Source organism: Eretmochelys imbricata, chromosome 8 (assembly GCF_965152235.1).
Source record: "Eretmochelys imbricata isolate rEreImb1 chromosome 8, rEreImb1.hap1, whole genome shotgun sequence".
In the NCBI taxonomy this organism is placed as follows: Eukaryota; Metazoa; Chordata; order Testudines; family Cheloniidae; genus Eretmochelys; species Eretmochelys imbricata.
The window spans coordinates 79,754,151-79,780,002 of record NC_135579.1 but is presented as its reverse complement, the minus strand read 5'-3'; the positions used below and the strand labels follow the sequence as shown (position 1 = coordinate 79,780,002).

The 25,852-nt window shown below is 39.6% G+C and overlaps 1 protein-coding gene across 3 annotated transcripts; it reads left to right on the top strand.

Annotated features, from left to right (window-relative positions):
- The first annotated feature begins 4,030 nt into the window (after positions 1-4,030).
- On the top strand, positions 4,031-25,649 carry DNASE2B (deoxyribonuclease 2 beta). 3 transcript variants are annotated; one of them, XM_077824589.1, is made up of 7 exons: positions 11,676-11,770; positions 15,385-15,477; positions 16,990-17,167; positions 20,279-20,360; positions 21,958-22,119; positions 24,381-24,578; positions 25,169-25,649. In XM_077824589.1, exons 2-7 carry the CDS (start codon positions 15,467-15,469, stop codon positions 25,510-25,512), a joined length of 975 nt encoding a protein of 324 aa, XP_077680715.1. In that variant the 5' UTR covers positions 11,676-11,770; positions 15,385-15,466; the 3' UTR covers positions 25,513-25,649. The 3 variants fall into 3 exon arrangements, with proteins under 3 accessions (XP_077680714.1, XP_077680713.1, XP_077680715.1); XM_077824588.1 differs by lacking the exons at positions 11,676-11,770; positions 15,385-15,477 and adding an exon at positions 4,031-4,130; XM_077824587.1 differs by lacking the exon at positions 15,385-15,477 and having other exon boundaries at positions 11,651-11,770.
- Positions 25,650-25,852: the final 203 nt, after the last annotated feature.

Sequence of the window (25,852 nt, the reverse complement as noted above, 5' to 3'; positions counted from 1 at the left end):
TCAATGGGAGCTGTGGGTGCTCAGCAAATGTGAAAATTAGGCCCAGAGAATTTAAATAAGGCAGTTTTAATCATAACAAAAAGCAAGCTGATGTCAATTGCCTAGCCATAGAGCATTCACTCCAAGGTGCAATTTTATGCATTTGTGTGTTACCTAGGTATTTTTAAAAATTAAGCACACAGACATATGTGACTGAGCACCAAATTCTATACATTAAAAATTACAGTTTAATCCTGAAAAGGTGCTGAGCCCTCCTTTAAAGAATGGCAAATTCCCAATCCAGCTCCCATTAAAGTCAATGGGAGTTGAGACCACTCCACTTGTCTTTTTAGATCAGCCTGTTAGAAAGAGCTAGGACTTGTTTCAGCTCTCACTGAAATCAATGGAAGGACTCCCATTGACTTCAATGGGAATTGAATTGGGCCATTGGTGATGTGGCACAAGAGGGTGATTAAGAGGGCTTTTCCGACCTATAAATGAAAAGTAGTATTGTAGGAAATACACTATACATAGACTAGAAGCCTGTCAAAAGTCCCTCTTTCACATCTAGTCCAGTATGAGTTCTCATGTGTTAGATTTGCATGGCAAGTAGCCAACGTGAACACTTGCAATTTGGATTACTTGCAGATACTGGTTTTTGTACCCACAGCTTCAAGTTGACAGTCGGTACTTTCAGTCTTGACTTCTAGTGCTACATTTAAAACTTACTACTGCAGATCCCTGTAGCATTGTGAGGATTGTAGTCTTCTGAATACCAACCAGGAGATTTCTGGACTTTTTATTTGAGAAGCTCTTTTGGATGATCACATTGGGAAGTTTCATATGTCTAATCCTTTTGATTACACTGATAACTGAAAATTAACTTTTGTTTCACTATGGGACTAAGATTTTTCTGAGCAAGGGAAGCTAGTTTTTTGTTTGGCCCCAGGTGACAATCAAACTTCTTTCAGGTGCATGAATGGTTGATGTGTCACAAATCTTTCTATTAAGATACTTAAGAGTTATCACTAGTGACAGTTGAGTGGTATTTCATTTTCTAAGCACTGGAGAAACACATATCTATACAATGTATGTACAGCATGTGAAATCAGCCGTCAGATGTCTCCAAAACTGAGGCTATACAGGTCCAAAAAGGAGTCTATTCTTCTAAACCAGACACAGATATACTTCTTTCTGCTGATAGGGACTGGATGACTCAAGGGATTGGTAGTGGGATATAATTTTTTCCAGGGTGCTTGTATTCTGAAAAATGATTGTGTAAAAATGGCATCATGAATAGGGATAGTTTAAGGTTTTCTATCAAAACTGTTTTTTATAGAAAATTGGATTTTTGACAAAACAAAATTTTTCATGAAAAATGTCTGCTTTCCACATAAAATGTTTTTGTTGACATTTTTTTGCTAAAACCTAAATATTTTTTTTAGTAAAATTTGACTTTTTTTTAGAAGAAAACCAATTTCCTGACCAGCTCCAATCATGATATTTATTCTCTGTCAGTGATTTTCAAAACTACATTTGAACAGTCCTAACTCCAGCTCTGTATAGGCTCTAAAAGTCAAGCTGTGTCCGAATCACTATCTCTTAGCTGTAGTAGCTCTTGCCTTTGTAAGACTAAATTTAAAAAAAAAGACTGTAATGGAATGTTTTACTTTTGAAATATTGGCCACTTTGTGTATAAGATATTAAAATGGATTGTTATCTCATCTGAATAATCATATTTTATTTTGCATATAACATTCTAATTTTTATTCTTTGTATTATTTTTGTTACTGTTTTAGACTTGTCTAAGGAGTTCTATCTATAATTTCCTATAATTTACTCCATTTCTTACCAGGACTTCGGAGCAACTAAAGAAAAGACTGCCCTCAGATAATATTTCCAAGGAGAGCCCTGTGCATGCATGGACAGAACTGAAGGAGTTTAGACAGTGCTATGCAAATAGTCATGCATCGCAGGTATGAGCAATGAAACTCCTTGTTTCATATGCCTAGCATATAAAATGATGGGGTCTAAATTGGCTGTTAACACTCAAGAAAGAGATCTTGGAGTCATTGTGGATAGTTCTCTGAAAACATCCACTCAATGTGCAGCAGCAGTCAAAAAAGCAAACAGAATGTTCGGAATCATTAAGAAAGGGATAGATAATGAGACAGAAAATATCATATTGCCTCTATATAGATCCATGGTATGCCCACATCTTGAATACTGCATGCAGATGTAGTCGCCCTCATCTCAAAAAAGATATATTGGAATTCGAAAAGATTCAGAAAAGGGCAATGAAAATTATTAGGGGTATGGAACAGCTTCCATATGAGGAGATATTAATAAGATAAGGGACTTATCTTATTAATATCTTATTAATAAGATTGGGACTTTTCAGTTTAGAAAAGAGATGACTAATGGGTGATATGATAGAGGTCTTTAAAATCATGACTGGTGTGCAGAACGTAAATAAGGAGGTATTCTTTACTTCTTCTGATAACATAAGAACTAGGGGTCACCAAATGAAATTAATAGGCAGCAGGTTTAAAACAAACAAAATGAAGTATTTATTCATACAACGCACAGTCAACCTGTGGAACTCGTTGCCAGAGGATGTTGTGAAGGCCAAGACTAAAACAGGGTTCAAAAAAGAACTAGATAAATTCATGGAGGATAGGTCCATCACTGGCTATTAACCAGGATGGGCAGGGATGGTGTCCCTAGCCTCTGTTTGCCAGAAACTGGGAATGGGTGACAGGGGATGGATCACTTGATGATTACCTGTTCTGTTCCCTCTGGGGCATCTGACATTGGCCGCTGTGGAAGACAGAATACTGGGCTAGATGGACCTTTGGTCTGACCCAGTATGGCCATTCTTATGTAGCTTATGTTCCTTACTGTAAAGTATCACTGCCTCAATTTAAGCAGCACCTCTGCTACCAGGGGCATTTCTTTTATCTTATCTTATCTTATCTTAAGCTTATTACAATGCGGTCTGAGCACCTATGAAATGTTTATCAAAAGATAAAATCCCCTATTTTATGCCATCCCATGTTAGATTTTGAATTAATTAACTTAATCATGACTTTTCTTTGGCACATGAAAAGCTTTGTGCGTTATAACATTTGATGTGTTGGCAATGAAATAAAGTTATGATTATAATAATTTTCACAGAGCTCATTTTTACTAGCAGAGTGAAAAGGTAAAATGTAGCGTTGACTGAGAGGTAAATTTCAAAGCTGTGTAGGAGGAACATTTTGATAGAGAGAATTATTTGCAAGAAAAAAGGAAGTGGTTATAAACCCTTTCTAGGTTTCAGAGTAACAGCCGTGTTAGTCTGTATTCGCAAAAAGAAAAGGAGTACCTGTGGCACCTTAGAGACTAACCAATTTATTTGAGCATAAGCTTTCGTGAGCTATAGCTCACTTCATCGGATGCATACTGTGGAAAGTGTAGAAGATCTTTTTATACACACAAAGCATGAAAAAATACCTTCCCCACCCCACTCTCCTGCTGGTAATAGCTTATCTAAAGTGATCACTCTCCTTACAATGTGTATTATAATCAAGTTGGGCCATTTCCAGCACAAATCCAGGTTTTCTCACCCCCCACCCCACCCCACACACACAAACCCACTCTCCTGCTGCTAACAGCTTATCTAAAGTGACCACTCTCCTTACAATGCGCATGATAATCAAGGTGAGCCATTTCCAGGGTTTAACAAGAACGTGGGGGGGGGTGGGTAGGAAAAAACAAGGGGAAAAAGGTTACCTTGCATAATGACTTAGCCACTCCCAGTCTCTATTCAAGCCTAAGTTAATTGTATCCAATTTGCAAATGAATTCCAATTCAACAGTTTCTCGCTGGAGTCTGGATTTGAAGTTTTTTTGTTGTAATATTGCAACTTTCATGTCTTTAATCGCGTGACCAGAGAGATTGAAGTCTTCTCCGACTGGTTTATGAATGTTATAATTCTTGATATCTGATTTGTGTCCATTTATTCTTTTACGTAGAGACTGTCCAGTTTGACCAATGTACATGGCAGAAGGGCATTGCTGGCACATGATGGCATACGTTACTCCTCACCTGTGCAGTAAGCCCCAAAAATCTATTAAAGGGCTGCATGATAGCAAGACTGAGAATAAAAGGTAAGTCATTCTGGTGACTTGGGGTACATGTTTTTTGCTTGCTAACATTTTTAGCTTTTATACATGTGGCAGTGAGTCTTTAGACATTGAAAACTGAAATCCTATCAGTGTATTAAAACCAGGAGCTTTTCGAGAAAATGATATAAATTCTTTAATTTCATTCAGGTTTCCTTCTTAGCTTTTGCAAGGAAGTTCAAAAAGGAATTTTCCCAGAAGGATGAGGAACCCAAAGTCAATGCTGTTCATGCTGCCAAAAAATAGAATCAAAATCATAGGGCTAGAAAGGACGTCAAGAGGTCATCTAATCCATCCCCTCACCACCAGCACATATACCTGGACCGTCCATGACAGGTGTTTTTCCGACCTATTCTTAAACACCGCCAATGACAGGGATTCCACAACCTCCCTTGGAAGCCTATTCCAGTGCCTAACTATACTTATTGTTAGAATTTTTCCCCCTAATATCTAACCTACATCTACCTTGTTGCAGAATAAGCCCCTTACTTCTTGTTCTACTTTCAGTAGACACTGAGAACAATGGATCGCCATCCTCTTTATAACAGCCCTTAGCATATATGAAGATTGTTATCAGGTTCCCCCCTCAGTCTTCTTTTCTCAAGACTAAACATGCCCAGGTTTTTTAACCTTTCCTCAGAGGTCAGGTTTTCTAAACCTCTTATCATTTTTGTTGCTCTTCTGTGGACTTTCTCCAATTTCTCCACAATTTTCTTAAAGTGCAGTGCCCAGAACTGAACACAGTATTCCATCTCAGGTCTCACCAGTGCCAAGTAGACCGAGACAATTACCTCCTGTCTCTTACATGCAAAATGATATATCCCCGCATGACATTAGCCTTTTTCACAATTGCATCATATTTTGACTCAGATTCGATTTGTGATCCACTATAACCCTTTTCTGAAGTATTGCTGCTTAGCAAGTTATTCCCCATTTTCTAGTTGTGCATTTGACTTTTCCTTCCTGAGTGGTAGTACTTTGCACTAGGCTTTAATGAATTTCAACTTATTGATTTCAGACCAATTTTCCAATTTGTCAAGGTCATTTTGAAGACTAATCCTGTCCTCCAAAGTGCCAGAAATCCCTCCCAGCTTGGTGTCATCCACACATTTTATAAACATACTTTCCTCTACATTATCCGAGTCATTAATGAAAATATTGAATAGTATTGGTCCCAAGACAGACCCAACTAGATATCTCCTCCTAGTTTGACAGTGAACCATTGATAACTACTCTTTGAGTATGGTCTTTCGATCAGTTTTGCATCCTCCTTGTAGTCATTTCATCTAGACCACATTTCCCTAGTTTGTTTATGAGAATGTCCTGTGGGACTGTGCCAAAAGCCTTACTAAAATCAAGATATATCATATCTACAGCTTCCCTCCTATCCATTAGGCCAGTAACCCTGTCAAAAAGAAAATTAGGTTAGTTTGGCATTATTCATTCTTGACAAATCAATGTTGGCTATTACTTATAACTCTATTATCTTCTAGATGCTTACAAATCAATTGTTTAGTAATTTGTTCCAGTATCTTTCCAGGTATTGAAGTTAGGCTGACTTGTCTGTAGTTCTCTAAGGTTCTCTTTATTCCCCTTATTAAAGACTGGTTCTATGTTTGCCCTTCTCCAGTCCACTGGGACTTCATCTGTCCTTCATGAGTTCTCAACAGTAATTGCTAACAGTTCCAAGAGTGCTTTAATTAGTTCCTTAAGTACCCTATGATGAATGTCATCAGGACCTGATGACTATACTACATTTAACTTCTAAACAGTCTTTAACCTCTTTTTCCCCTATTTTGACTTGTATGTCTTCCTTCTTGTTGTTAATATTAATTGTGTTAAGTCTATTGTTACAATTTACTTTTTTATTGGAGACTGGAGCAAAAGAGTGAAGACTGAAGCCTTCTTGATGTTATCCATTATTAGTTCTTCTGTCCGCACTAAGTAGAGGACTTACACTTTCCTTCATCTTTCTCTTCTTCATAATTTATTTATAGGACCTCTTTTTATTGCCCTTTATATTCCTTGCTATGAGTAACTCACTTTGGCCCTAGCCTTTTTGCTTTCCTTGTTATTCAAATCTTTTGTACTCATCCTTAGCAATTTGTCCATGTTTCCACTTTTTGTAGGATTCCTTTGTGGCAATAGTTAAATGTCTTTATGAATTTTAAACATCTCTTTCCATAGAAAATCAAGGCCATAATTCACTAGAAATTTGTATCTGATTCTGCCTTTTCTACTGGTAGAAATACGAGAAAAGCAATCCGAATGAGCCTTTTAAAGTTGTTCAGAAATGAAACTGATCCTGTCAAGATATAAGGGGATGTGCTACATAACCCATAGAGGTCCCTTCCAGTTCTAACAAGGCTGTAAACTAGGCAATAGACTGGTGGGGTCATAGGATTAGTAATGCACTACAAAGTCTTTAATCTTTAGGTTATGAGTTTGAATCCAGCCTCAACCAGTAGCAATTAAAAGTTCTTACTATCTGTTGGCTGTTCAGTAGCTAATGAGTTTTTTTGTTGTCGTTTGCATTGCAGCATTGCCTAGAACTTTGAGTCCCATTGTGCTTAACACTGTAGTGATCTCAGTCCAATTCCCAATAGTTACATGCCCATGTCACATAAAACACCAACACATTTGGATCTAACGGGCACTCTTATTGGCAGTCACAGCAATGAATTTGAATTAGGGCTGCCAATTAATCACAGTTAACTCACGCGATTAACTTAAAAAAATTAATCGTGATTAATCGCACTGTTAAAAATAGAGTACCAATTGAAAATTTATTAAATATGTTGGATGTTTTTCTACATTTTCAAATACACTGATTTCTTTTACAACACAGAATACAAAGTGTACAGCGCTCACTTTATATTATTATTTTTATTACAAATATTTTCACTGTAAAAAATGATAAAAGGAATAGTATTTTTCAGTTCACCTTATACAAGTATTGTAGTACAATTTCTTTATTGTGAAAGTGTAACTTACAAATGTAGATTTTTTTTGTTACATAATTGCACTCAAAAACAAAACAATGTAAAACTGTAGAGACTACAAGTCCACTCGGTCCTATTTCTTGTTCAGCTAATCGCTAAGACAAACAAGTCTGTTTACATTTACGGGAGATACTGCTGCCTGCCTCTTGTTTATAATACGAGAAGGTGAGAACAGGCGTTCACATGGACCTTTTGTAGCCAGCATTGCAAGGTATTTACGTGCCAATTATGCTAAACATTCATATGCCCCTTCATGCTTCGGCCACCATTCCGGAGGACATGCTTCCATGAAGATGATGCTTGTTAAAAAAAATAATGAATTAATTAAATTTGTGACTGAACTCCTTGGGGGAAAATTATATATCCCCTGCTCTGTTTTACCCGCATTCTGCCATATATTTCATGTGTTAGCAGGCTTGGATGATGACCCAGCACATGTTCATTTTAAGAACACTTTCACAGCAGATTTGACAAAACGCAAAAAAGGTACCAATATGAGATTTCTAAAGATAGCTACAGCACTCGACCCCAGGTTTAAGAATCTGAAGTGCTGTCCAAAATCAGAGAGGGATGAGGTGTGGAACATGCTTTCAGAAGTCTTAAAAGAGCAACACTCCAATGCGGAAACTACAGAACCCAAACCACCAAAAAAGAAAATCAACCTTCTGCTGGTGGCATCTGACTCAGATGATGAAAATGAACATGTGTTGCTCCGCTCTGCTTTGGATCATTATCAAGCAGAACCCATCATCATCACGGACGCATGTCCTCTGGAATGGTGATTGACGCATGAAGGGACATATTAATCTTTAGCGCGTCTGGCACATAAATATCTTGTGACACTGGCCACAACAGTGCCATGTGAACACCTGTTCTCACTTTCAGGTGACATTGTAAGCAAGAAGTGGACAGCATTATTTCCTGCAAAGTGTAACCAAACTTATTTTGTCTGAGCAATTGGCTGAAGTAGGACTGAGTAGATTTGTAGGCTCTAAAGTTTAAGATTCTTTTATTTTTGAATGCAGTTATTTTTTGTATATAAAGCTACATTTGTAAGTTCAACTTTCATGGTAAAGAGATTGCACTACAGTACTTGTATTAGGTGAATTGAAAAATACTATTTCTTTTGTTTTTTAAAGTACAAATATTTGAAATAAAAATAATATAAAGTGAGCACTGTACACTTTGTATTCTGTGTTGTAATTTAAATCAATATATTTAAAGTGTAGAAAACACCCAAAAATATTTTAAAAAATGGTATTCTATTATTGTTTAACAGCACGATTAATCACGATTAATTTTTTTAATTGCACAATTAATCATGATTAATTTTTTTAATCGCTTGACAGCCCTTATTGGAATATGTATTTTTAAATTGGTATCGAGAGAAATAACACCCTAATTTACATATGTAAATGTAGCCTGAAATTCTGCATTTCTTGAGCACTCACAAAACTCTCACTGAAGTCCAGTGTGAGTTTTCAGAGTAACAGCCGTGTTAGTCTGTATTCGCAAAAAGAAAAGGAGTACTTGTGGCACCTTAGAGACTAACCAATTTATTTGAGCATAAGCTTTCGTGACGAAAGCTCATGCTCAAATAAATTGGTTAGTCTCTAAGGTGCCACAAGTACTCCTTTTCTTTTTAGTGTGAGTTTTGGTTATGCAAGGAATGCAGAATTTGCACACACACATTTGAGTGTTTACATATGAAAAATTGCTTGCATGAAGATATGGGTGAAATTTTTGAGGTTAGGTTGAGGTTCTTCTGGCCTGATTTGTCATATTGAAATTTCGTCTTGTTAGAAATAAAGCCAAGGCATATCCATGGGGTTTTGCAGTATTAGTGTGAACTAGGCAGTTGGACTTAAAATGTCTTTGGAAGTGTAATTACTGTTACAGTAATACTGATAGTCATTGGCTATACTACAATGTATTAATCTGAGCAGGTCATTTTCAGAAGACAGTTAAATCTTGTGTTTCTGTAGTTGTAGTGCTTTGTGTACAATTGTAATTGTTTTGTGTTTTGGAAAACTATACAAATACATAAGCTGCATCCTGCATTACTTGTTCACTCATGATTTAGTGGATAAGGATGCAGAATCAGACTTAGATTAAAAATGTTGAATGCCCACCCCCTTCTTTGTTTTAGAGCTATGGTGACCCTAAGATTGTGTTCTAAATCAGGGGTCTCAAACTCAATTTACCTTAGGGCCAGTGCCAGTCCTCAAATCCTCCCAGCGGGCCAATAATGTCACTGAAGATGGTGTTCAGAAAAGAAAACATTTATATTGCATTTTTTATTTTGAATTTCTTAGAAATAATAAAACTGTCATACAACTTTATACAATTCTTCGCCTGCCATAGAGTTTTTAGTGTTTGCCAGACACCTGGCAACGCTTCAGTTCTGTCAGTTTGTTGATGTTTGGCCTCAGTGACTGAGTAGTTGAAACCTTCAGGATTGCAGCAAGGTGGGCATCAGATAGTTGTGTTCGGTATTTTGACTTGTTTATATTCATTGTGGAAAAAAGTGACGCTGCCTCCACGGCTGACTCTGCCCAGAGACTAGTATTGGTATCTCTGTCCCTCTCCCCCAGCCAATGGGAGCTGTGGGGGGCGGCACCTGCAGCAGACAGAGCCAGCAGCACGGCTGCATGGGTCTCTCCTCCCCGGGCCACAGTGAGGAGGTTCTCGGGCCGCAGATGGCTTGCAAGAAGGGACTTTGAGACCCCTGTTCTAAATGCATTAACTCCTGTAACCATTTCTAAACCTGTCTTTGTCTTTAATCAATAGAGACATTAAGGAAGTAGTAATGATGCTGCTGGAAAATGATTTATAATTTGCTCACCATACTGACTCTGTTTGACTTCACAAAAACGAATTCCTTCAGGAACAAAGATAAATTAATGGAGATGGGGAACTCCATTCTATAAATCAAAAGCACATTTGTAAATAAAACTGCAGTGCATTGTAGTGTGACTTTTAAAAAATGAACTGAGAAAGAAACAAATTTATCCAGAATAAATATGCTGCATTATACTAGTCTTTTTCTAGATGCTACCACAATACGTCTTGACATTTACCACATGACAAGATGATGAAATAAAGTGTTTGCAGATATCCAGAGTAAATTGTTCTATAGTTTTGATTTAAGAAGACAAATAACATGATAATGTACATTGGCATACAGAATACAACATGCACAGTTTGTCCTTTTTAGCGTAAATGTTTTGTATGAAAATGGATTTTATGGATGATGTGGAGGTCACTGAATTCTAGCTCTGTCATTCTAAACACCTAGTCAGCATGCACAGTAAGTGACAATAACTAAAGAGTCACATTTATCAGGGACTCATCCTTGAGGCTTGACCTATACTTAAAAGTTAGGTTTACAGTACCACACCCCTGATCACCGTAGGCACAGCTAACCCCCAGTTAGTAGCTTTGTCTAAAGAAAAGTGCTTCTGTCAATATAGACTTTGTTCTGAGCGGTAGTGTTCCCACAGGGATGGAAAAACCCCTTCCATTGGTCTAGGCTGCATCTACACTATGGGTTTATGCCAGCATAGCTATGCCAACATAGCAATGGTGGTGTAGTTTCTGTACCGTAGACACAGTCTTAGGTATAGTAGCACTCACACCAAGAAAAGGACAGGGCAAGCAAAAATCACTGAATTGAGAAAAGCCACTACTGTAACTTGACCGTTAGAAGACATAATGTCAAAACTCTCCTGGTGGCTGGTCTGATTGAACAATAAGATCTGAAGAAGTCTAAAGATGAGGTTTCATTAATGAGACTGAGAATTTGGTCCACAGTGTGGCATAATTAGGCTATATGAAATTGGTAGAGTAAAAGAATAGCTGATAAAAGTAAAATGGCTGTAACAATATTTCTTTATAAAGCTCTTTGAGATCTACTGATTAAAAGAATTATATAAGAGCTAAGTATTATTATTTATTATTTATTATATTCTGAAACAGTGCACAGTTGTCCTACCACAAAGGTACTTGCAGACAGGTGTGAGAACAGCGTTGGCTTTGTCAGACAAAAGACTCCACCAGAAAATTTAAGAGGGACCCAAGTTTCAAAGTTCAGATCCAGAACTGAATTCATACTTCTACCAAAGTTAGGGCTACAGAATCCAGGGGGTCCGGTCCAATCAAATGCGAAAAAGATTCACAATAGGAGAGGTCAGCCAAACCTAACAATCTCTTCAAAATGTAAAATATGTATTATCCACATTTTGTGCACCAAATACCAGATGAGAGAGCCAATGCTCTGTATGCAGAAATAGTACTGGAAAAGGGAACGACCCCATAGCTTAGCATCTCATAAGAACACTAGTGCTTTGCAGCACTGCAGCTGGTTGGGAAATGTGTTTTTATTGCTGTGAAACATTGTGTTGAGGGCTGACGGGGTTGAAACTGAATCAAACAAGAGAAATGCACTTCACAAAACAACTTCTCCTTTTAAAATCTACAGTTTGCTCATTCTGTAGAGCTGAGACCAGAAATGACTGCAGGATCTTTATGGAGTTGTGCTTTTTTGCTGTTATTTTGTTCCATCAGGTCCCTGTGGGCAGCTGAAATTTCCTGCAGAAGTGAAGATGGTGACCCGGTTGATTGGTAGGTAAAGAACATGTATGGAGAAGTTTTGGAATGTAAAATCATTAAGTAGATGGATCAGAGAACTGTAATGCATATAAATTTGTGTCTCAGTCTCTTTTACTTTGGAGGTAGCCTTTGAACCATGTCTGGCGAGTGAAATGTAGATTACTGAAATCTGATTGAATTTCATTGTAACTAATTCATCATTGCATTATGACTAACTACAAAATGATCATTGGTTGACAAAAAAAACCTAATTTCCTATGATCAAAGTGAGCATGCAAGCTGTGTTCTTATGGCAAGCCTCTGGGAGTCAGATGCATTTCAAGCAACATTGGTAGCACCCAGATTACAGTGAGTTGTTGCGAAAGTGGCTTTTCACTGCTAGGAAACTTGGTTGAAAGTAGGAAAGTTGGGACTCTTTGTTATTATCTCAGTCTTAGGCCAGTCCTCATAGGTGTCTGTATCATAACAAAACATTGGCGTGAATTGACCCCCCTTCCGTAGCCATATCAGCTCAGTGGCCAAGAATTGATTGAAAAATAAAACTGAACCCTCTCCAGATGGATCCAGGCTGAGGCATATTGGCAAGCAGAGTGTGGGAAAGTGCTGTTCTGTGATTAAAGAGAGGATGGGCTAATGTAGTGCCCACCTTTAAAAAAGGGAAGGAGGAGGATCCTGGGAACTACAGGCCAGTCAGCCTCACCTCAGTCTCTGGAAATATCATGGAGCAGGTCCTCAAGGAATCAATTCTGAAGCACTTAGAGGAGAGGAAAGTGATCAGGAACAGTCAGCATGGATTCACCAAGGGCTAGTCATGCCTGACTAAGCTAATTGCCTTATAGGACGAGATAACTGGCTCTGTGGATGAGGGGAAAGCAGTGGACGTGTTGTTCCTTGACTTTAGCAAAGCTTTTGACACGGTCTCCCACATTATTCTTGCCAGCAAGTTAAAGAAGTATGGGCTGGATGAATGGACTATAAGGTGGATAGAAAGTTGGCTAGATTGTCGGGCTCAACGGGTAGTGATCAATGGCTCCATGTCTAGTTGGCAGCCGGTATCAAGTGGAGTGCCCCAAGGGTCGGTCCTTGGGCCGATTTTGTTCAATATCTTTATAAATGATCTGTAGGATGTTGTGGATTGCGCCCTCAGCAAGTTTGCAGATGACACTAAACTGGGAGGAGAGGTAGATACACTGGAGGATAGGGATAGGATACAGAGGGACCTAGACAAATTAAAGGATTGGGCCAAAAGAAATCTGATGAGGTTCAACAAGGACAAGTGCAGAGTCCTGCACTTAGGATGGAAGAATCCCATGCACCGCTACGGACTAGGGACCGAATGGCTCGGTAGCAGTTCTGCAGAAAAGGACCTAGAGGTTACAGTGGACGAGAAGCTGGATATGAGTCAACAGTGTGCCGTTGTTGCCAAGAAGGCCAATGGCATTTTGGGATGTATAAGTAGGGGCATTGCCAGCAGATCAAGAGACGTGATCGTTCCCCTCTATTCGACATTGGTGAGGCCTCATCTGGAATACTGTGTCCAGGCCTCATCTGGAGTACTGTGTCCAGTTTTGGGCCTCACACTACAAGAAGGATGTGGAAAAATTGGAAAGAGTCCAGCGGAGGGCAACAAAAATGATTAGGGGACTGGAACACATGACTTATGAGGAGAGGCTGAGGGAACTGGGATTGTTTAGTCTGCAGAAGAGAAGAATGAGGAGGGATTTGATAGCTGCTTTCAACTACCTGAAAGGGGGTTCCAAAGAGGATGGATCTAGACTGTTCTCAGTGGTAGCAGATGACAGAACGAGGAGTAATGGTCTCAAGTTGCAGTGGGGGAGGTTTAGGTTGGATATTAGGAAAAGCTTTTTCACTAGGAGGGTGTGAAACACTGGAATGTATTACCTAGGGAGGTGGTGGAATCTCCTTCTTTAGAAGTTTTCAAGGTCAGGCTTGACAAAGCCCTGGCTGGGATGATTTAGTTAGGGATTGGTCCTGCTTTGAGCAGGGGGTTGGACTAGATGACCTCCTGAGGTCCCTTCCAACCCTGATATTCTATGATTCTATGTCATCTTCTGGGACTGTAGGTCACTTGGGGCAGTCAGTCTCCAGAAATGCCAGTACTAGAACTGGCAGCAGTAACTGGCAGCAATGTGCTTACAGTGTTAAATCACTAAACTGATTAATTAGATAATGCACCTTGACCATGAAAAGTGTTAACTATTATTATTATTATTCATAAATCTAATCACAGGTCTTAGCAATGGAACAAGTACTGTTAGAAACACTGATCACCAACGATAAACATCAACCAATTTTAAAAAGAAAAGAGTCATTTCTTACAGATTGATACAAGTAACATACTTGTAAAATTAGACCCTGATCCTGCTAACACGTGAGCACATGCTTTACTTTCGGCACATGACTAGTGCCGTTGAAGTCAATGCTTCATAGTTCATAAGACTGTCTTTGTTCTGTGTTTGCTTAGCACAATGGACTCTCATCCTAGGTGCTACAATAATTAAAATAATAATTAATGTTTGCAGGGTCAGATCCTTAGCACAGCCTGTCAACACGGTAAAGACAACATCACTTTTCATTCCCTTCAGCGTAGGATTTGTACATGTCTAAACACATAAACTTACAGAGTCCAGATGCTCAGGAAAATTCCTCTCCTGTGCTTGTTATTAAAGATTTATGAGACATCATATCCCTTAGGCCTGTACATTTTTGCTATTCAGTTATATTGTTTATATTACACAATCATGGGTGTTAGCAATGAAATGATTCTATGACAATTTAAGACATTTTAAATGTTCAGAGACAAGTAGCTAAGGCCCCAACCCTGCAAAATGATCTGTGAAGGTGGACTCCTGCATCAGTGTGAACCCGTGTAGATCAGTTTACAAGTTTGGGTCCAAAGATACAAAGAATTAAGTTTTTAAGGGGGGAAAAGTGGGAAATTTCTTTTGAAGTATGGCTCCTTGACCAAGAAGGCCACACGCTTCACTTTTTCGGTAATTCAGGCCTGTTGCTAAAAAAATATTCAAGGGTTACTTGATTCCGATTTTGTGTGGTATGAAGTAGCAATGAGGAGCAGAAGTGAAACTGTTGCATAAAATTTCCTATCGCACAAAAGACAATTGCGTGCTATAGAACAAATTGTACTGAATTCTAATTACAGTATTCAGTTAGCAGCAGGGTGAATTGAGTATTCAATATCTTTGGTTTCATTCTACAATATTCCATAGTTGCTTATTTTTGGCATTCTTGCACCTTCCTCTGTAGCATTTCATACTAAACTAGATGGATCACTTGTCTGATTTACTGTGGCAACAATTATGTTCCCAAGACTCATCTGGAATAAACTCTGTCTCAAGGGAACAAGTTGTCAAATGTCCCCAGGTATTTACATTACATTTAGGAGCTAATCTTGTAATCTTTACTTGTGTAAAACTTGCTCTGTACTCAATAAAAGTTTAATCTGCACAAAGGATTGTAAAATCAGTAATCTGTAATGAGGGCAGAATGTGCCTCTTCTTCATTCATTTGAATACTGCCTGGAATCTTTTCATAGGAACAGGACCTAAGGTGTCAAATTATGTAAGATGCTGATTTCCTGTTTCAAGGTGCTAGTGTCCTGAAGGCCACTGAAGTCAACGGAATTTGGGGACCCTCAGCACCTCACAGAAGGCACTCAGCATCTCCAGGATGCAGCCAAGGTTAGGCAGTATCTTGATAATTGTCCAAACAAAGGACATGGTAATTTAAAATATTCAGTTTGTAAGTAGCACACTAAAAAATGTTAAGAGCGGAGACATTAATTCTATTAACTCAAAATTCAGTCACAGGCAATAACTGCCATTTAAAGTGGAAAAAGTCCCTTTTCTGCGCAAAAACCATGGGAGCATCTACACTTGCTAATGACTTTTTGCAGTGAAACTCAGAAGTTTCACCACAAAAAGAAAACCACCTCCACGAGAGGCATACAGCTCTTACCGGTGATGCTTTTGCAGTGATGTGCAAGTGAAGACACATTCTTCCTATTTACACAGCTTTTAGCCTCCGGAGGATCTCCCCCAGTGCCTAGGCGACCACTCTGGCTGGCAGCTCTGCTGCTCTGATGCCCGGTAAACAGACATCCACCCCTCCCCCTGTAAAGCCCCTGGAACTCCCCTTCCTGTTTTCTTGGCAAGTCCTCACTTATCTGGCCAGGTGACAATGCCTGTTCCAGGGAGCAAACAATCTCCTGCTTGGAGCAATGTTGAGCTACTGGAGCTGATCAGTCTTTGGGGAGAGGAGGTTGTGCAGGGACCCAGGATGCCCCGTGATCACACACACACCCCTTCCCACAAGACCCATCTTCAAACTGGAGAGAGCTGCACTGTGGGATAGCTGCCCTAGAGTGCTGTTCTCATCAGTAATGGAAGTGCTCTCTGACGCCTGAGGAATTAAGTGAGTACACAAACCAGTGCTTTACTTTCACCGGTTCCCTATCACTGATGAAACTTACAGCGCAAAAACTCTGCAAGTGTAGAAATAGCCTTAGACTCCTAGCAACATCTGTGAAACCCCATTGCCTTCTGCACCTTTTCACAGGTGTAACTGATTGAAACTTACTGAACAGTTCTGTTTATGAACCACAAAGAGGAATAGAATCTTGCTCATTCTGTTTTAGCTGTGTTAGGGCTCTGAAGGGCTAACATGTAAAAAGCAATAAAAAAGATTTTCTGTCACCAGATGTGACACAAACAGAGAGCAGAATTGTTGAATAAGACAGTGTCAATTTTCAGTGTAGAAATTACACTGCAAACTATTCTAAATAGCAATGGATGTGCTTCAGGGTGTCTAGAATACTAAGGGCCAAAGTCAGGCCCACTGTAAGTGGATTTAACTCCCTTAACTTCAATGGAATTACACACACTTACATTAGGGCTGAGTGTTGCCTAAGGCTTTTGTTTCCGCTGAAGCAAAGCTGTGTAAGTCTGCCATCCACAATGGCAATCACAGAACACTGACTCACGCTGTGGATATGTTTCTGTTTTACATATTTTTATATTTTTGGAACATACTTTTAAAATGTTTTCAGTTGAAGTTTATTTTCATGGATACAGTTCTCTCTGTGGGAGGCCCTGTTGACTCAAATCTCTCATGTGACACAAGGCAGAAGGTGCTATGGCTTATCCATCCCAATGGACTGATTTATAATTACTAATAATCCTTCATTGTTTCAGGTTTCTTCTTTACAAGTTACCAAAGTATATCAGAAAAGAGAGTCCCGGGACTGGACTGGAGTACATTTACATGGATTCTTTGACGCAAGCTTGGCAATTGAGTAAATTCCTGATCAATATGACACAGAGTGCCCTGGGGCAAACATTAAACCAACTTTATGAAGCTCATAAATCCAAGGCAAGGCATATTTTATTATCATTTTAACACATTTTCTTTATATTATAGTTTAAAAAACACTTCTAAAATGTAAATGAAATGAAACCAGTGACTGAGCCAAAATAAGTGTTTATAAGCATTGTGTGACCTGATGGATGAGGTTCAACTAAAATATTTCATATTAATAAAAAAGAGGAATACATTGACTGATCTGCACCAACACAGGTCTGAAAACATTCATAGAGGAGGGCAGGTTGCTTGCAGGTTTACTGGAAGGCCCTATGTATTTGAGCGAGTTCTGGGTTGTAAAACCTTTCACAGTTTAAATATTGCTAAGGATTCCTTAGATTGTAAGCTTTTTGGGACAGTGTGACATTGTCTAATTAAAATATAATCATGCAAATCATTATTGCTACCACTGTTATATAATTGCAACAAATCTTATACAAAGTATAATACACGGCCAGAAAGGGTCAAACAGTTTGCAGGCTGAATGACCCAAAGCCAACCTTTAAAGTCATGTTAGAAAGTATGCGAATGGTAATGAGGGCCATTCAATGTTAGATTGGCTAGAACTTTGAAATGCAAACTAATATTGTTAGAAGTGATACTAATTGTCTGTGTGTACTCATAAACGTTAGCCGTGTAAACAAACAGTTCCTGTCTGTCACTTATTAATTCAGAAATCAAAAGGGAATATTAATATTTAGATGAATCTTGCGTGAAATAATGTCCGTATCTATATGTCTCTTTGAAGTTTGTGATAGACTAACTAATGGATAAATTGCCTTATGTTAATTTGTGTAACTAATTACTGGTAGTGCTTAGGAAACAGAAGGTTACATCAAAAGCCTATTGTTTACCCAGGACTGTACGGTCAAGTGGCTGCTAGAAAACTGTATAAAAGACCCTTGGGTCCCAATCCTTTTTATCTCAGATCTCCTTAAGCTACCTCAGGGTAAGTTTGAGTCATAAGATTGAAATCCCAGTTAAGCTGGTACACCCTGAATATAATATTGGATATTGGACTGTAACCTATGGACTAAATTCTAAAAGAACTCTTTGCAACTACGAAGTTCACCATCTCTGCTATGAATATGAATCTCAAGAATTGAACTCATGTCTGTATGTATATTGATCTTTCAACCATACTCTCTTTTTTTAATAAATTTTAGTTTAGTTAATAAGAATTGTCTGTAAACTTGTATTTGGGAGAGATCTGGAATATTCATTAACCTGGGAGGTAATGTGTCCAATCCTTTGGGATTGGTAGAACCTTTTCTCTTATATGATTAAATAAGATTTTTATTAATCCTCATTATATCTGATTTGGGTAACTAGGTGTAGGCCTGAGGCTGGGTTACTTTAAGGGAACTGTGTTATGGACTTCTGAGTAACCCGTGAAGTATAGCAGAAGCTAATTTGGGCTGGCTTACTAAATCTAAGTATTGGAATATCCACCAGTTTTGAGGATTGTCTGCCCCATTCTTTGCAGTTCACCCTAATTGAGTGACCTCAGCTGGCTCTCCTGGGAGCCCAGTTCCAGGCAGGAAAAGTCTTTTGGACTGTATTTGTACAGCACCTGGTGCAATGGTTTCCTTGTCCATGATGGGTTTCTAGGTGCTACCGCAATACAAATACTAAAGAATTATGATAAATAATATATTGCCAATAGAAAAGATATTCAAAATTCAGATTATTACACTGTCCCTATGGGTCCTGTCTTGTCATCCTTACTCATGCTGAGCAGTATTTGAATCTTCATGTACTCCCACTGAAATCAATATGGCTACTTGCAATGCAACATACTGTTTGATGGGCCTGATATTCCACTGTTCTGCACCTTGCATAGTCATTTAGACTTGTGCAAAGTGGTTGAAAATGGTATTAGATCCAAACATCTTACACCCACTATATACAGATATAAATGACTATAAAAGGTACAAGGAAGTGGAGAATCAAGCTCAACCTGAATACAGGTGGCAGAATTAAGCTTTATGTGTGTAACTATTGTTTGCTGTCCATATAATCTAGTATGTACATTTTCCTCCTTACTTTTCTGAGCACAGTGGTTCTTAGTCCTACAATTCTGAGTAACTTCACAACTGTCCATAATCTAGAGAATGTACCATCACTTTCCCCCATCTCTGGTCACAAAGGGGTGAATTAGACACTGATTGTTAATCTTGGCTATGTCTTTGCGTTTTTCTTGTGGGTTCAGATTAGACCAGTAACATTATTTTAACATTTTTAGTTTATTTGAATTTGTGTATGGGAGAGATTTCAAGAGGTCAATCAAATATTTGCATTATCCTTGTGCTTTGTAAGTGGAAGTTGCTGTTTACAATCCCAGAATGTAGCCAATAGTTACTAATCTTTCAGTTCTGCCAAGATATGAGGAGAAAAACACCTCTAAACTCTACTGAAAACTATTCGGCCAGTGGTTCTCAACCTATTTACCATTGTGGGCTGCATATGGAGCTGTCTGTGTGTTATGCGGCCCACATCCACATAGTATATACTACCTGTATGGCCCTGAGGATGTTACATCGGGCGCAGCTGTGTGCTGATTGGGCTGCAAGTGGCCTGTGGGCCGTCATTTGAGAACCACTGGATTAGGCAAAGAGAACTTTTAGGAAGGACAGGATGGAATATGTGTGCCTTGTTAAAGTTAGGACTGTTCCTCCTAAAGAAGAACAGCTGGCATGGCTGCATTTCCTAAACAAGCATTTGATAAACACTTTTCCAACATCTGGTTGTAAATCAACAACAGATTGCAAAGAAAAAGAAAAAGCTGCACTGCAGGTTGTTACCCAATAAAGTGCTTACAAATCGTGTTGTTGCACATATCTGACCTAGCCATCTCTCTGGGAAGGCCTCTTCTACTGTTCAGGAGAACATGCATTTTTTGGTTGCATTTCATTTTACATGAAAGAATCAAAATCTCAAAGCTGTATTCTGTTCTAATTTATTCCAGTGCTAACCCCATTACAATCAATGAGGTTGCAGCAGTGTGAGAGGAGAATCTGTCCCAAAGTCTTCCATCTCTGAAGTTCTTTATTCTGTTACAAATAGAAATACTCTTTCCTTTCATTGAATTTAATGTGTCACAAATTGGATATTTCTCTGCAGAACGACAGCACTGTCTATGTGATATACAATGATGATGTCCCTCACTCAAAGCATTACAGCTGGAAACAAGGACACACTAAAGGTACAGGGATAGTTCTGTTCTCTGCTTTTTTCTTTATGGATGAGAATTTCTGTCTTTATCTAGCTCTATATATTGAAAATGAAACCCCTGTTTAGGCCAAAGCGAAAGAGCAGTTTGTGTGGTAGTGTTTGTGGTGTGGGTAATATTAACACATGCCAGTGCTGTATCTACTTTTTTTGGATTTCTCTTCACGGCATCTGTGCTATAGAGCAGCTCCACATCTGTAGTGCCCTTACACCCTTCTCACAGGCGCTGAAATTGATATTCCTCACTTTTTGCAAGGAGAGAGCCACACTCTGCCCTTTGCCCAGTTGCGCATTGTGCTGCCAGCAACACTGGCTGGGACAGCAACAGCTTTTCAACTATCCTATGTGACAGAATGAGAAATACAAACCCCCAAATTCTGCTCTACCGATGGAAAATTCCATAGGAGGTTAAGGAACTGAGCCCACGATTCAGGAAATGACTTAAGCATGTGGTTAAGTCCCACTGAAGTCACTGGGACTTAAGCACATGCTTAAAGTTAAACACATGCTTATGTGGTTTCTGAATTGGGGACTCAGTGAATTTCTAATTGTTCCAAGGAGGAAGGGGGCCAGATTTGGTCAGACTCCCTGTAGAATGAGCAGAGTCTTTGACTCCCCTAAATCTTCAGATTGCAGATGTGATGAGGTCCCTGGAAACCTTGTCTCTTCTCTGCCTCCACGGCAGTATGCCTGCTGTGAGACCAATTTCTCCCCCCACCTGCTGCCTCCTCTAAGCCCCGCTTGGGGAGGGATTTGCTCAATGGTGGTGGACACCATGTTGACATTGTGAGTTTTCTCTTACATGATGAATCCCTTTCAGGCTAGCTGAGGATCAGGTGCTATGATGTGGAGACAGAGTCAATGCCATTATTCTTATGCTGTTAGATTTCTAAATATAATTTGGATGGGAAGTAGAAAGGAGGTGTTGGCCTTTGCGCTCGTTAAAGATCCCATGGTGTTTTTCCGAAGTAGGGGATCAGCTCCAGTCAAGTTCCACTGGCGAATGTATTAATCATTTTCTTTCCTAGCATGTAATGTAGCATTGTCATGAATCAGTGATTCTGTTCCATAGAGATGGCTGCACTTTGGTGATAGGTAAACTGATTCCTGTATTTATAGTTTGTAAAGTGCTTTGGGATCCTTTGAAAAAAATATGCTGTAGAAAGGCAATACAATGGGAACTAAAATAGCTGGGTTGTATTTCTAGCTCTGCCACAAACTTTCTGGGACACCATGGACAAGTCACTTACCCTCTCTATGCCTCGGAGTCCACATTTATAAAATGGGTCTAAAAGAGGTATGAGGGTCAAAAAGAGGTCCGAGGATTAATGCAATAAATATTTGTGAAAAGTTTAGAGATCCTTGAATGGGAGGCACCGTAGGTGTGCAAAGTGTTGTTGTTGACTTATTATCTATTAAGGTAATATATAATAGTAGCATAAATAAAGTTAAAATAGGACATTACCATCCAACTTGAATTGTATTGCCCTCTGGTATTAGAACAGTACAATGTTCTTATGTATTTCCTAGATGGGTTTCTTAATTTATCTGCAATAACTGTACTTTGACAGGATTTCTGCTCTTGGACAAATCACAAGGTTTCTGGGGGATTCACAGCATCCCTCTGTTCCCTCCATTTCCTGAGGAGGGTTATGGGTATCCACCAACCGGAAAGCAAAATGCACAGATGGCCATCTGTATAACGTTCAGATATAACCAGTTTGCAGAAATAGGTATGACAACCTCCTCCTCAGTTTGTGTGTAAAGGGCTTTGAAACTGTAAAGCTTTGTAAAAATGCATAATGGTCATTAATAATAATAATAATTTAAACTTTCTTCATGATTTAAAACATCACTGGGCGTTGTTGGAGCTGGAGTAACAGCACTGACACATCAGAAATATGTTGCAATGTTGTAGTCGTGTTGGTCCCAAGGTATCAGAGAGACAAACTGGATGAGGTAATTTCTTTTATTGGACCAACTTCTGTCAGTGAAAGAGACAAGTTTTCGACCTACATTGAGCTCTTCTCCAGGTAAAATATGGCATGTAGTAATAGCAGGGGTGGGAAGACAGGAATTTATATGAGGACCTTTTGTCACATAAAATATCAATACTAATACAAATGGAAATAAATCTTTTGATTACTGGCAGGTATCTCAGAATGTAATTCTGCGCTGAAAAGTGACTGTAAAAAGCATTGTGGGATGCAATGTTCATTGTCCCTCAATGCTTTTCATATCATGTGTGCTCGGTTTACAAGTCGAGAGATGACTCACTGAATTACCAGCGCTGCAAACTCAACCTGGATTCTGAAAGTCAACTTCTGTTCTTTCCTGATCACACATGTTCAGTGATAAAGATGCTGCAGGCCACATTACATCCCTGGATCACAGTCTAAGTTCTAATCAGTTACACCTGTGAAACCCTTTTCCCAGCAACAGGGCTGCAGAAGGATCCACAAAGGTGGACATAAACTCAGTGTCTCAATGCCCTGAATTTTAGGTGCCCTGCCAGTTATTGGAATCCACAGCCCTGAGTTAGGTGCCCAGGCTCCCTGTACAATGCTTGGGAGGGATAGGCACCTAAGAATGGGATTCACAAAAGCCAACATGTTGGAGTGGAGAAACTATATAAATTAGCAAATAGGAAATGCTGAGGAGATGGGTGGGGTTTATGTCCTGTTCCTCAAAGAGAGCTAGGCAGCTAACAGGAGGCACGTCCTGCTACATGGGATTCACTCTCCTAGATTTAGGTGTCTAAGCCAGGTTAGTCCTTTCTTGCAAAAACCACTGGTGGTGCCCTTAAGCCCAGCATCACTGGAGCAGGGACTGGAACCTCAGTCTCCCAGGTGAGTGCCCTAACCACTGGGCTATAGAGCCATTCTCCCTTTTTCCCTGGCCCAATGTGTATGTAAGTATTTTGTACAAACTTCAACAGGAAGGTCTGAGAAACATCTAGCCCAGATACCCCATAGCAGTGGTGGGCAACCTGTGGGCTGCATGTGACCAAGTCAGGGTAATCTGCTGGCAGGCCGTGAGACAGTTTGTTTACATTGACTGTCTGCAGGCACGGCCGCCCGCAATTCCCAGTGGCCGCGGTTCGCCGTTTCCAGCCAATGGGAGCTGCAGGAAGCGGCGGCCCACCACTGCCCCATAGCCCACTGATTAAGGAACTCCCCTGGATAGTAAGAGACCTGAGTTCGAGTCCCTGCCCCACATCCGGCAGGGGAAACTGGATCGACCACATCCTGCGTGAATGCTCTGGCTATTTGGTAAAAGAGCTGCACCTCCTCCAGCTGTGTTTTGGTACTGATCTGGTAGGTGGGGAAATGCCAACCTGAGGATCCTGCTGGGGCTTATGCATGAGCTAGATGCTGGGCACCAGGCCAAGGGGGTTTTGCGCATGCTCACCAACAGAAATTAGGCACCTAGAAGACTTTACCAGTAGAAACATAGGAACCTACAGTATAAGGCAGCAGCAAAGCAGGGGTTTTGAGGATTTAAATTTTGAATTTAGGCACCTACAGTGGGAGTTAGACACTTACATCTTTTTGTGGATCTACCCACAGTGACCCTTCTGCAGCCCTATTGCTGGGAAAGGGGTTTCACAGGTGGAATGACTGGAACCTGATCCTGCAGACATACCTTTGCTTAACTTTACACATGTGACCTGCTTGTGTGTGTGAAGTGTCTGCAGGACTGAGGCCTTCACTCACTGTTCTGTCAGTGATGCACAAGAGGAAATAGAACCCAGCTTACGCTCTCAGCTGTGTTGACCTGCAGGGCTAATAGGAATAAAAAGCAGTAGAAATATTTTTTGTCACTAAAGTCAGTAAATCTGACCTTGAACATACCAAAGAGACAGGATGTGAGGAGTGAAAAGGCACCAAATTTATAGTTACACTTGTCAGGTTAGAACCGTACTTTAGAACTTAATCGCTTATCTTTAATATTTCCTAATCTTGTACTTGTTAATGTCTTTGGTTTTGTTCAGACAAACAGTTGTTATGCTACAATCCAAACATCTACAACTGCTCCATCCCTGACATCTTTCAGCTTGACCTCCCAAATCTGCAAAAGCTCTGTGTAGGTTCTGCACTGCCTCTAGTCCCTTGGCGCCACTTCTCCAAACTCCAGTCAGCCCAGGGAGAAAACTTCCTCCACTTTGCTAAATCACGCTTTTTTGTTGATGGTAAGAAAAACTGTCCTTATCAAATACACGTTCTTGGGAAACAAACAAAGCATTTTCTTGGAGGGAAACAAGTTCAACCACAGACAGGAACATAACAGTGGGTAGGGAACATTGTTGCATCATAATACTGACACTTTTGGAAACCACTAACAAATACACAAAATAGGAGATATACTAGTAGCAAGACAGAGCAAAGAGAAAAGCTGCATGGCACTTTGTATTGTAAGGTGTTCAGTATAGGGATCTTCTTAAAACTACTCTACTTTTACTACTCAAAGGAAAAAAATGGGCTTGTGTATTTCTTTTTTGCTGCTTCAGCATGTACAAAGAAGGTATGAACGATTTCTTATCCAGTGTGTGTTTGCTTGGTTGCTTGCTTTTCCCTGCTTATTCCTTGCATTAGAGATTCAGGCTGTCTCTTCTCTGGAAGACTCTAAGGTGGTTGGAGGACTACTGACATCTCAAAAACTAAGAGATTGAGAGCTGAGAAAATGAGAGGGGAAGGGAATATTAGTCAGACTGTTTCAAACTACTTTTGTTCAGTTGTCTTTGTTAAACATCATTTTCCCACATCTTCTGAAATTACACAGATATCTACGTAGCCTGGATGGCTCAACAGTTGCAGACAGATTTGTTAGCAGAATCCTGGCAACATGATGGACAGGAGCTTCCCTCAAACTGCTCTCTCCAACACCACGTCTACAACATAAACCTCATTAAGACGCCAGGGAATTCCACTTTCCATTCCTATTATGATCATTCTAAATGGTGTGTTTCCTGGAGATATGAAGATCTGTGGACGTGCATTGGAGACTTAAACCGTGCTCCTCAACAGGCTTGGAGAAGTGGTGGTTTCATTTGTACCCAGAATCAGTACATTTACAAAGCTTTCAGACACATGATCTTCCATTACCATAGCTGTAATAACTCCTGATATGAATGAACCACAGTTCTCAAACACTGTACCCACCTATTACATAGAGTATGGAGATTCCCCTTCAGGTGCAATTCTGCTCTGAAAAATGGCATTGTAAGGTTCCGTGTTTGTCTCTTGAATCATTTCTGCAATAAAAGTGCTCAACTTTTTACAAGTAAAAAATTTGGTGTGTTTTTTTCTAGCTTCCAGCCCAGTAAACTCAATCAGGATGCTAAGAATCAAGCTCTGTTCTTTCCTTCTCTGACCTTTTCAACAGTAGGTTCTGCCTGTCACACATACACAACCCAATTGCCTTTGGTGCGTGCATAGATGTAACTGATTGGTGCTTAGTAAACAA